This window comes from Borostomias antarcticus, assembly GCF_949987555.1.
Source record: "Borostomias antarcticus genome assembly, chromosome: 12".
Classification (NCBI taxonomy): domain Eukaryota; kingdom Metazoa; phylum Chordata; class Actinopteri; order Stomiiformes; family Stomiidae; genus Borostomias; species Borostomias antarcticus.
In genome coordinates, this window is record NC_140245.1 from 27,509,380 (window position 1) to 27,521,612 (window position 12,233).

Below are 12,233 nucleotides of genomic sequence, written 5' to 3' on the forward strand. Positions count from 1 at the left end.
CCTCACTCTTTCATCTTTCTATGGTGAAATATTACAATTAGGTATCAACCTGCAATCAAAGTCTCACATTTTATTTAAAGCTGCAATCATTGATTTTAGTCACATCATCAAAATTAATTAAAACCACCTAGTAATTCAAACCCCCTAGCCATAGTGTCCTAACGGCATCCTACTTCAATGACACCCCTACCGGCCCTCTGCTCCGGCCCTGTGCCTTATATATATATATAGTTTTAGCCTTTGGTTTGTAAACAAGTCTCTTACTGCCATCTAGCGGAAAATACAATCAATGATTGCTGCTTTAATTCTGAAGCTTTTTCTCTTTCTAAGTTTGCGTGACGATTTGCATACTTCCAGAGATGCTCCGCTCCTCCGACTGGGTGGGCGTGGCCTTGGTCTCCATGGGGATGGCAGTATCCGTGGAAACGGGGGTGGTGTTCACAGGCGACGGCGGCAGACCTCTGTCCCCTGACCCCTGACCCTTGACCCCGGCGCCTCCTGTCCCACCTGAGGAGGAACCATCTCCTCTCTCCTCCGTCCTCGTCTCACTCTCCCCCGTTTCTTCCTCCACCATGACCTCTGACCCCAACCCTCTGCTCCCCTCAGTGTGGTCATAGAGAGGTCGGCCCCACCCCTTGGCGTCCAGTAGCTCTTTAAGCGCTCCGATGTAGTTCTCCTTCTGCACCTCCTTCTTCCCCAGGACCCCGCCCAGGATGTCCAGGGCCACGCGGGCTGCCCGCTGATGTGCCTGTTTCTTTTTACTGGCGCCCTCTGAAAGGAAAACACCCCAGCATGTGGCAGGATATTTGTGTTATAAACACGTATTACAAGCATGTTATAAGCATGATATTGTACTTAGCAGATCAGATCAGACGGGTCGGGGTTACCTGAGTTTAGCTGACTCACCTGAGTGGTGGAAGGTGATTGGCCCTGTGAACGTGAGGGTGCAGCTGCTGTCCTGGATGTGCTGCTCTGGGGGCGGGACTTCCCTTCCCTGACAGTGCTGCTGAACTGCCTCCTGATAGGATGAAGCTGATGAGGCCACCAGGGACAAGATGGTTAGGAACGACCTGAACACATTTCTGAGATGCTGGGGTTAGGGTTAGGGTTAGGGTTAGTCTCAGAGTCTCTAGTCTCTAAAGACGAGGCGCTGTCTTTAAACTGACCTGACTGCGACAGATCCAGACAGAACAGCGCCGCTAATTTCTTGTAGGCCGACTCCACAGCCTCCGCCTTCCCAGCATGCCCCTCTTCACTAATGACATGGGTGACGTGCACAGTGACACTGCCAAAGAAGACGGAACCTGGAGGCGGAGTCACATGACAGAAATCAACCTATTAACTTTCAACAGTGTCAACAGTGTGCCGCTATATTATGGGAACATATACGAGGTTCTAGGGACAAATTCCAACCATCTGACTGAACGGGACTTGATGGGTTTAATGCTGTACCTGGGCTAGGGTTAGGGCTAGGGTTAGGGTTAATGCTGTACCTGGGCTAGGGTCAGGGTTAATGCTGTACCTGGGCTAGGGTTAGGGTTAATGCTGTACCTGGGCTAGGGTTAGGGCTAGGGTCAGGGTTAATGCTGTACCTGGGCTAGGGTCAGGGTTAATGCTGTACCTGGGCTAGGGTTAGGGTTAATGCTGTACCTGGGCTAGGGTCAGGGTTAATGCTGTACCTGGGCTAGGGTTAGGGCTAGGGTCAGGGTTAATGCTGTACCTGGGCTAGGGTTAGGGTTAATGCTGTACCTGGGCTAGGGTCAGGGTTAATGCTGTACCTGGGCTAGGGTTAGGGCTAGGGTCAAGGTTAATGCTGTACCTGGGCTAGGGTTAGGGCTAGGGTCAGGGTTAATGCTGTACCTGGGCTAGGGTCAGGGTTAATGCTGTACCTGGGCTAGGGTTAGGGCTAGGGTCAGGGTTAATGCTGTACCTGGGCTAGGGTTAGGGTTAATGCTGTACCTGGGCTAGGGTCAGGGTTAATGCTGTACCTGGGCTAGGGTTAGGGCTAGGGTCAGGGTTAATGCTGTACCTGGGCTAGGGTTAGGGTTAATGCTGTACCTGGGCTAGGGTCAGGGTTAATGCTGTACCTGGGCTAGGGTTAGGGCTAGGGTCAGGGTTAATGCTGTACCTGGGCTAGGGTTAGGGCTAGGGTCAGGGTTAATGCTGTACCTGGGCTAGGGTCAGGGCTATAGGGTCAGGGTTAATGCTGTACCTGGGCTAGGGTTAGGGCTAGGGTCAGGGTTAATGCTGTACCTGGGTTAGGGTTAGGGCTAGGGTCAGGGTTAATGCTGTACCTGGGCTAGGGTTAGGGCTAGGGTCAGGGTTAATGCTGTACCTGGGCTGGACACGCTGGCTGAGTGCTCTGTTTGGCTGTTGGAGGCGTCCCCCTCCTCATTGGCTGGCTGGACGAGCTTGTTAGTGCTGTGATTGGACAGCTGCTCCAGGGCCAGTTTGGCCACATCCTGGTGGGCCTTCTTTGTGTTTAAACAAACCCGAAGACCAATGAACTCTCGACCGTTGACCCTCACACAACCTTTCTTTCCTGGAGACACAGACACAAAGAAGAAGAGAAGAAGAAGAAGGATTTATTTGTCCTATGACTTGACACTATAACACAAACGTGCAATGGGCGACATGAGTACATACACACACACACACACACACACACACACACACACGCACACCCACACACACACACACACCCACACACACACACCCAGTAGGCTATCACTGATGAAATGCTTTTCTGCGCTTGACCCATCCCTTCGTCCGACCCCCGAGGGCAAGGTTAGGCTGAGGGTGAGGGTCAGGGTTTAGGGGTTAGGGTCAGGGTCAGGGTTTAGGGGTTAGGGTGAGGGTCAGGGTTAGGGTGAGGGTCAGGGTTTAGGGGTTAGGGTCAGGGTTTAGGGTTTAGGGGTTAGGGTGAGGGTCAGGGTTTAGGGGTTAGGGTGAGGGTCAGGGTTAGGGTGAGGGTCAGGGTTTAGGGGTTAGGGTCAGGGTTTAGGGTTTAGGGGTTAGGGTGAGGGTCAGGGTTTAGGGGTTAGGGTGAGGGTCAGGGTGAGGGTCAGGGTTAGGGTGAGGGTCAGGGTTTAGGGGTTAGGGTGAGGGTCAGGGTTTAGGGGTTAGGGTGAGGGTCAGGGTTTAGGGGTTAGGGTGAGGGTTAGGGCCGTGTGCATAAGCCGCGCCCTGACCCCTGACCCCAGTGCTCCTCTCCGCCCTCGTCAGGGACGGACAGCGTTAGTGATCTGTTCTTCTGCAGGTTTTTCCTTTTGGGTTCTTTATGGGGGAAACCCTTGTGAACGCAGGGAGAACATGCACAGAACATGAGAACATGCTCAGAACATGAGAACATGCACAGAACATGAGAACATGCAAACTCCACACAGAAAGACCCGGAGACCTTCCTGCTGTGAGGCCAGGGTTAGGGTCAGGGTGAGGGTTAGGGTGAGGGTCAGGGTTAGGGTCAGGGTGAGGGTGAGGGTGAGGGTGAGGGTGGGGTCAGGGTCAGGGTGAGGTCAGGGTGAGGGTGAGGGTGGGGTCAGGGTCAGGGTGAGGTCAGGGTTAGGGTTAGGGTTCAGCGTCTTGCTCAAGGACACTTCGGCTCACTGGCGAGAGCAGGGATCGAACCGGCGACCTTCGAATCCCAGCCAGCTGCTTTACCTCCAGAGCTACATGCCACCCGAAAGTACAGTACCCCTCACCCTGACCCTAACCCCACCCTCACCCTGACCCTCACCCTGACCCCACCCTCACCCTGACCCTAACCCCACCCTCACACTGACCCTAACCCCACCCTCACCCTGACCCTAACCCCACCCTCACACTGACCCTAACCCTGACCCTCACACTGACCCTAACCCCACCCTCACCCTGACCCTAACCCCACCCTCACACTGACCCTGACCCTGACCCTCACCCTCACCCTGACCCTCACCCTGACCCTAACCCTCACCCTGACCCTGACCCTCACCCTGACCCTCACCCTGACCCTCACCCTGACCCTCACCCTCACCCTGACCCTCACCCTGACCCTAACCCTCACCCTGACCCTAACCCTCACCCTCACCCTCACCCTAACCCCACCCTCACCCTCACACTGACCCTAACCCCACCCTGACCCTCACCCTAACCCCACCCTCACCCTCACCCTAACCCCACCCTCACCCTCACCCTGACCCTGACCCTCACCCTGACCCTCACCCTCACCCTCACCCTGACCCTCACCCTCACCCTCACCCTGACCCCACCCTGACCCTGACCCTCACCCTCACCCTGACCCTAACCCCACCCTGACCCTCACCCTAACCCCACCCTCACCCTGACCCTCACCCTCACCCTCACCCTCACCCTCACCCTGACCCTGACCCTAACCCCACCCTGACCCTCACCCTCACCCTAACCCCACCCTCACCCTGACCCTGACCCTCACCCTCACCCTGACCCTGACCCTCACCCTCACCCTGACCCTGACCCTCACCCTCACCCTGACCCTGACCCTAACCCCACCCTGACCCTCACCCTCACCCTAACCCCACCCTCACCCTGACCCTGACCCTCACCCTCACCCTGACCCTCACCCTCACCCTCACCCTCACCCTCACCCTGACCCTCACCCTGACCCTCACCCTCACCCTCACCCTCACCCTCACCCCACCCTCACCCTGACCCTAACCCTAACCCTCACCCTAACCCCACCCTGACCCTCACCCTGACCCTCACCCTGACCCTCACCCTCACCCCACCCTCACCCTGACCCCTCACCCTGACCCTAACCCTCACCCCACCCTCACCCTAACCCTAACCCTCACCCTCACCCTCACCCTCACCCTGACCCTAACCCTAACCCTCACCCTAACCCTCTCCCTCACCCTAACCCCACCCTGACCCTGACCCTCTCCCTCACCCTAACCCTGACCCTAACCCTCACCCTGACCCTCACCCTCACCCTGACCCTCACCCTAACCCTGACCCTAACCCTCACCCTCACCCTGACCCTCACCCTCACCCTGACCCTCACCCTGACCCTAACCCTGACCCTGACCTGTCCCCCCTCTTCTATTACACCTTCACCTCTGATTTTAGCCCATGTTCTCTCAATTGGGTTAGAAAGCCAGTTGCACCTGACATCATTGTGTGTGTGTGTGTGTGTGTGTGTGTGTGTGTGTGTGTGTGTGTGTGTGTGTGTGTGTGTGTGTTATTACCTGTACCAGATATGATCTCAGAGAAGACTGGATCAGCCCATCCCTGTCTCTTGGCTTCCTCAAACAGGTAGTTTTTATACATCAGGACGTCTGCACCGAATTCAGGATCTGCAGCACACACACACACACAGACACATGCACACACACACACACACACACACACACACACACACACACACACACAGACACACGCACACACACACACACAGACACACGCACACACACACACACACACACACACACACACACACACACAGACACACGCACACACACACACACAGACACACGCACACACACACACACACACACACACACACGCATTCTCACACACACAGACACACGCACACACACACACACACACACACAGACACACGCATTCTCTCACACACACACACACACACACACACACACACACACACACACACACACACACACACATTTCAGAGTGCCTCACAGTGAGTTCTCAATTGGGGTAATATTCTTCTTTTGATGTAATGTTAATATATTTATGTATTTACTCTCAAACACTGTCAGCCTCCTCGCCATGGGAGCTCACACCTTAACCCTAACCCTATCTGTCTGTCTGGGACACGTCATGCCCTAACCCTAACCCTATCTGTCTGTCTGGGACACGTCATGACAGATCAAATGTCTGATGATGATGACATGTATAGACAGGGTTAGGGTTAGGCATGTATAGACAGGGTTAGCTAACCCTGACAGTGCGCATGTTATATGCACATGCAACCAAGGTGGCGCAGCGCAAGTGAATAGTTTTGTAAAGCTGGGGTTGATACGTTCCTGTTGAGAAATCGGATGTACAAATGTATCTGCCGACTGAATGGTTCTCATAATTCCATCATTATGCTGCTATCTAATCCCAGGCTCAGTACTGCTGTCTAATCCCAGGCTCAGTACTGCTGTCTAATCCCAGGCTCAGTACTGCTGTCTAATCCCAGGCTCAGTACTGCTGTCTAATCCCAGGCTCAGTACTGCTGTCTAATCCCAGGCTCAGTACTGCTGTCTAATCCCAGGCTCAGTACTGCTGTCTAATCCCAGGCTCAGTACTGCTGTCTAATCCCAGGCTCAGTACTGCTGTCTAATCCCAGGCTCAGTACTGCTGTCTAATCCCAGGCTCAGCACTGCTGTCTAATCCCAGGCTCAGTACTGCTGTCTAATCCCAGGCTCAGTACTGCTGTCTAATCCCAGGCTCAGTACTGCTGTCTAATCCCAGGCTCAGTACTGCTGTCTAATCCCAGGCTCAGTACTGCTGTCTAATCCCAGGCTCAGTACTGCTGTCTAATCCCAGGCTCAGCACTGCTGTCTAATCCCAGGCTCAGTACTGGGCGATACCAGTCACCTTGGAAACACTGGTATTATTGCCTTTTTAAATGCTGTTGTTTGTATGTGTATTTGTATGTCTCTTAATGGACCATGACTCTTTTCAATAAAGTTAATTGATTGCAGTGGCGATTTTAGCATGGCATTTCTGGAGGGGCAGTTTTATATTATGTCACCATCACAAGAACTAAAGGTAGCGAATTAGTCTACGGTAGGTAGCCTACATCAGAGCAGAGGCTAAAACACACAAAGTTAACGACACATTAACACACGCAGAGTAGGCTTAGACCCATAAGAGAGCGCATGCCCGGTCCAGGGTTCTGAAAGTGACAAGTGTGCACCCATCAGACCTGGGCACTACGCTTTACCTATTAGTACTCCACTTACTGTATATCACAGCCAAATAGTCTACTAGAGTGAAGGCGCACTGTCCACATTAGTCCCCCTCACACATCGTCTCAAAAATGCACCGAAAAATGCCTGGGTTCAGTGAGTTCGCTGACTCGTCGTGACCACGCAACCCCATTTCACACTTCCCACAGAGTTTAATAAAAAGTGATCAGCCTCCCCAGAACATACCGATTCTCCTCGGTCTGTTTGTTGTGCTCCGCGATGGAACGGCGAAACGCATCATCTAGTTGTGCCTGGACGTTGAGCTGCCCCAGTAAACCCAGCTTCATGGCACAGTTCAGATGGGACGTTGAGCTGCCCCAGTAAACCCAGCTTCATGGCACAGCTCAGATGGGACGTTGAGCTGCCCCAGTAAACCCAGCTTCATGGCACAGTTCAGATGGGACGCAGAGCTTTCATGCTTCGCTGTTCTTTCTGACAGATGTTTAATGTCTTTGAATCCAGACGATGCCCAAACAGAGTTTCCACCAAAAAGAATACAAGGGAAACAGAACAGCGCACTTTTCGAGGTGCTAGCAGTTAGCCACTTCTTTTTCTCAAACCATTCCTGTTTGAAGGTACGGGTTACCTTATCTCCAGCCTGAAGCAGCACCAATTCTTCTGGTCGTGTGGCCCTAAACGTTTTATTTCCAGTTTCTCTTCAAGTTTCAATGTACTAAACCGCACATTCAACAAATAATCTACACTATTCATTGTTGCACCTGAAAACACTTTTAATCTCTACAAAACTTTAGCTAGCAGCATTGGCTAACGTAGATCGACAACGATAATGACCCAGTAGTTCAACTTTGATCAACGTTGTTTCATTATTCCCTGGCTAAACCTGTTGCCAGGTAGATTTCGTAGGGGAAGAGACTTTTCTGCCCCTCCACCCAATGAAATCTGCGTGATATTTTTTCACATTACTCCCGACCACGCTCACATTGTCGCTATAGCAACCGTAGGGGAGAACGCTTCGGTGCCCCTCTGCCGAGTCAGAGCAGTCTGTGACACACTCATACAAAGGGAATTACTGCAAAACAGCACTATACATAGTGTCAGTCAGGTTTATTATATTTATACATGCTATTTTCACCACTGAATCACTATTTTGTATTAATTATAAATTAGATTTTTCCGAAACACAGTTGTAGGCTAAGATGCATCTTGCACAACAGCGCCCCACCTGCTCCTAATGTAAAATCGCCACTGATTGATTGTTTCTATTTTTCTAGTTAAGAAAGTTATTTTCCCCCCCTCCTTCATGCCCCCCCCCCCCCCCCCCCCCCCCATGTGCCCGCGTGTCCCTGGTTACCCTGGTTACCGGGAGCCTGTACGTTCTGCTCCAGGGTCCCCACTCTGTCCGTGAGCGTGTGAATCTGACGGCCGTGGAGCTCCACCCTCTCCTGCACCTCCAGCAGCCTCTTCCACTGCGGCGCCAGAGCCTCCTCCAGGTCCCTGTTCCCCGACAGGAACACCCTCACGCTCTGGAGCTCCTCTGGCTGTGGACAAACACACACACACCCTCACGCTCTGGAGCTCCTCTGGCTGTGGACAAACACACACACACCCTCACGCTCTGGAGCTCCTCTGGCTGTGGACAAACACACACACACCCTCACGCTCTGGAGCTCCTCTGGCTGTGGACAAACACACACACACCCTCACGCTCTGGAGCTCCTCTGGCTGTGGACAAACACACACACACCCTCACGCTCTGGAGCTCCTCTGGCTGTGGAGGGTTAGGGTTAGGGTCACATCCTCACGCTCTGGAGCTCCTCTGGCTGTGGAGGGTTAGGGTTAGGGTTAGGGTCACATCCTCACGCTCTGGAGCTCCTCTGGCTGTGGACAAACACACACACGCGCGCACACACACAGTATTTTACAACGAGAGATCTTACAGTGCTTGTGTGTGCATGTGTGAGTATGTGTGTGTGTGCATGTGTGAGTATGTGTGTGTGTGCATGTGTGAGTGTGTGTGTGTGTGCATGTGTGTGTGTGTGTGCATGTGTGAGTATGTGTGTGTGTGCATGTGTGAGTATGTGTGTGTGTGTGTGCATGTGTGAGTATGTGTGTGTGTGTGTGCATGTGTGAGTATGTGTGTGTGTGCATGTGTGAGTGTGTGTGTGTGTGCATGTGTGAGTGTGTGTGTGTGTGCATGTGTGTGTGTGTGTGCATGTGTGAGTGTGTGTGTGTGTGTGCATGTGTGAGTGTGTGTGTGTGTGCATGTGTGAGTGTGTGTGTGTGTGCATGTGTGAGTGTGTGTGTGTGTGCATGTGTGAGTGTGTGTGTGTGTGCATGTGTGAGTGTGTGTGTGTGTGCATGTGTGCTTGAGTTTGTTTATGGGAAGGCGGGATGGTATTGGGGGTCAGGGTCAGGGTAGGGGTCAGGGTCAGGGTAGGGGTCAGGGTAGGGGTCAGGGTCAGCGTCAGCGTCAGGGTAGGGGTCAGGGTCAGGGTCAGGGTCAGGGTCAGGGTAGGGGTCAGGGTCAGGGTCAGGGTCAGGGTAGGGGTCAGGGTCAGGGTCAGGGTCAGGGTCAGGGTAGGGGTCAGGGTCAGGGTAGGGGTCAGGGTCAGGGTCAGGGTCAGGGTAGGGGTCAGGGTCAGGGTCAGGGTCAGGGTCAGGGTCAGGGTCAGGGTCAGGGTCAGGGTCAGGGTCAGGGTAGGGGTCAGGGTCAGTGTCAGTGTCAGTGTCAGGGTAGGGGTAGGGGTCAGGGTCAGGGTCAGGGTCAGGGTCAGGGTTAGCTGTACAGTAGCTGCGTCTCACAGTCAGGGTGTTTTCTTTGTCCTCTTCGTAGCGTCGAGCCATATTCTCCATCCAGTCCTTCAGGATCTGGTGCTCCTCTCTGAGGAACTCCTGGTACCTCAGGTCTGGGGTTGGGAACCCGTCAGTAGCGCTTCCTTGCATTTCTGCTACGTTGTCGTACTTCACAATCAAATCGAAATCTGTATTCTGGAGCTGAGAAAAGACACCATGTACATTGGTCAGTAAAATGGTAATCCTTCTATAATGTTGCTCACTCGCGCACGCACACACACACAAACACGTCACACACACACACACACGTCACACACACACACACACACGTCACACACACACACACACGCACGCACACACACACACACACAAACACGTCACACACACACACACACACACACACACACGTCACACACACACACGTCACACACACACACACACACGTCACACACACACACACACACACACGTCACACACACACACACACACGCGCACACACACACACACACACACACACAGACAATGTCGACCAGGACTGTCCGATATATCGGACACCAAACGAAATGCGTGGCCTGACAGTTGTGGATGAGGAAACGGTGACATGGCTCTAGGAGGTGTGCCCAGATATATAGCCCTGGTAACCCCTCACCCAGATATATAGCCCTGGTAACCCCTCACCCAGATATATAGCCCTGGTAACCCCTCACCCAGATATATAGCCCTGGTAACCCCTCACCCAGATATATAGCCCTGGTAACCCCTCACCCAGATATATAGCCCTGGTAACCCCTCACCCAGATATATAGCCCTGGTAACCCCTCACCCAGATATATAGCCCTGGTAACCCCTCACCCAGGCTCCTGGAGGTGTCCCCAGATATTTAGCCCAGGTGACCCCTCACCCAGGCTCCTGGAGGTGACCCCAGATATATAGCCCAGGTGACCCCTCACCCAGGCTCGGGGTGGTAAAAGGATAGCCCCTCTGCCCCGAGCCTGGGGAGGAGAGAAACATCAAAACCCACACGAAGAAGAAGACACACACACCTGTTGGATATCCATGGCCAGGGCCCTGAGCTCTGGAGCCTGTTCCTCCAGGGCCCTCCCCAGCTGGGTGATGTGCTGCAGGTGAGTTTCTAGGTCAGCCTTCTTAACGCTCCAGTCAGGCGAGTGCATGACCTGGTTCCTCACGCAGGTCACCTGGATCACACACATCAGTGAGATTGAGACGTACAGGGACATACTGTACAAAACATATAGAGACAGTGACATACAAAACACATACAGTCATATCATAATGACAATGAATAACATGCAATAGGTCTTCACAGGCTTAGCTTACTATATAGTCATATAGGCATACATAGGCATGCTTAGTCAACTTTATTTATTTGTTTATTTGTTTATTAAAAGGATCCCCATTAGCTGACACCTGAACGACAAGCTAGTCTTCCTGGGGTCCAAGAACAGACAATAACAAAACATAACAAACCTCATTAACACAAAAATACAAACATCAAGACATCAATTAGTGCATTTGAGATGTTACAGTTGGAGGAAACTATGCAATAAGAATACTGGCAAAAGAATCAGAAGACACAATATAAAAACAAAAAAACTATACAAACAATAAGTAATAATTAAAATCTAAAAAGAAAAGTGCACATTTTGAGTCAGTTTAATGGTACTGTATGGTGTGTGCATAGATGGAGTCGAAGTTTCTTTTTGAAACATGCCATTCCTATAATAGAGCTGGGCAGACAGTTCCATGACATAAGAGCCCTGTATAGAACAGTCTTTTTCAGGTTATTGGTTTTTGGTCTGGGAAGAGTTATCTGCTTACTACTGGCCCCTCTGGTGGAATGTGTGTGAAGATCTGAACTGTAAGTAATGGTATGAGAAATAAATGTTGGTGTCTGCGTTTGAATAACTTTATAAAAAAAAATACAAGTAAGTTAGCCAAAAGCCTTTTTTCAACACTAAGCCACTGCAGACATTCATGCCTCTCTGCCCCATTGGACCTAGAAGAGCAGCCCAGCTAGGTCTGTTGTTCTAACCCTAACCCTAGAAGAGCAGCCCAGCTAGGTCTAAGTTGTTCTAACCCTAACCCTAGAAGAGCAGCCCAGCTAGGTCTAAGTTGTTCTAACCCTAACCCTAGAAGAGCAGCCCAGCTAGGTCTAAGTTGTTCTAACCCTAACCCTAGAAGAGCAGCCCAGCTAGGTCTAAGTTGTTCTAACCCTAACCCTAGAAGAGCAGCCCAGCTAGGTCTAAGTTGTTCTAACCCTAACCCTAGAAGAGCAGCCCAGCTAGGTCTAAGTTGTTCTAACCCTAACCCTAGAAGAGCAGCCCAGCTAGGTCTAAGTTGTTCTAACCCTAACCCTAGAAGAGCAGCCCAGCTAGGTCTAAGTTGTTCTAACCCTAACCCTAGAAGAGCAGCCCAGCTAGGTCTAAGTTGTTCTAACCCTAACCCTAGAAGAGCAGCCCAGCTAGATCTAAGTTGTTCTAACCCTAACCCTAGAAGAGCAGCCCAGCTAGGTCTAAGTTGTTC

At 52.1% G+C, this 12,233-nt stretch overlaps 1 protein-coding gene across 1 annotated transcript in view; it reads right to left on the reverse strand.

Moving 5' to 3' along the window:
- Positions 1–9,740, reverse strand: part of LOC311315865 (uncharacterized protein) — a gene marked incomplete at its 5' end in the record, with an annotated part of 23,900 nt that extends 14,160 nt beyond the window's left edge. Inside the window, 7 exons of the mRNA XM_084446563.1 lie at positions 352–771; positions 907–1,032; positions 1,167–1,304; positions 2,336–2,542; positions 5,202–5,309; positions 8,257–8,434; positions 9,699–9,740. Of these exons, the coding sequence (XP_084302689.1) occupies positions 352–771; positions 907–1,032; positions 1,167–1,304; positions 2,336–2,542; positions 5,202–5,309; positions 8,257–8,434; positions 9,699–9,740 (1,219 nt within the window). The remainder of the gene's footprint in view (positions 1–351; positions 772–906; positions 1,033–1,166; positions 1,305–2,335; positions 2,543–5,201; positions 5,310–8,256; positions 8,435–9,698) is intronic.
- Between the last annotated feature and the right edge of the window lie 2,493 nt (positions 9,741–12,233).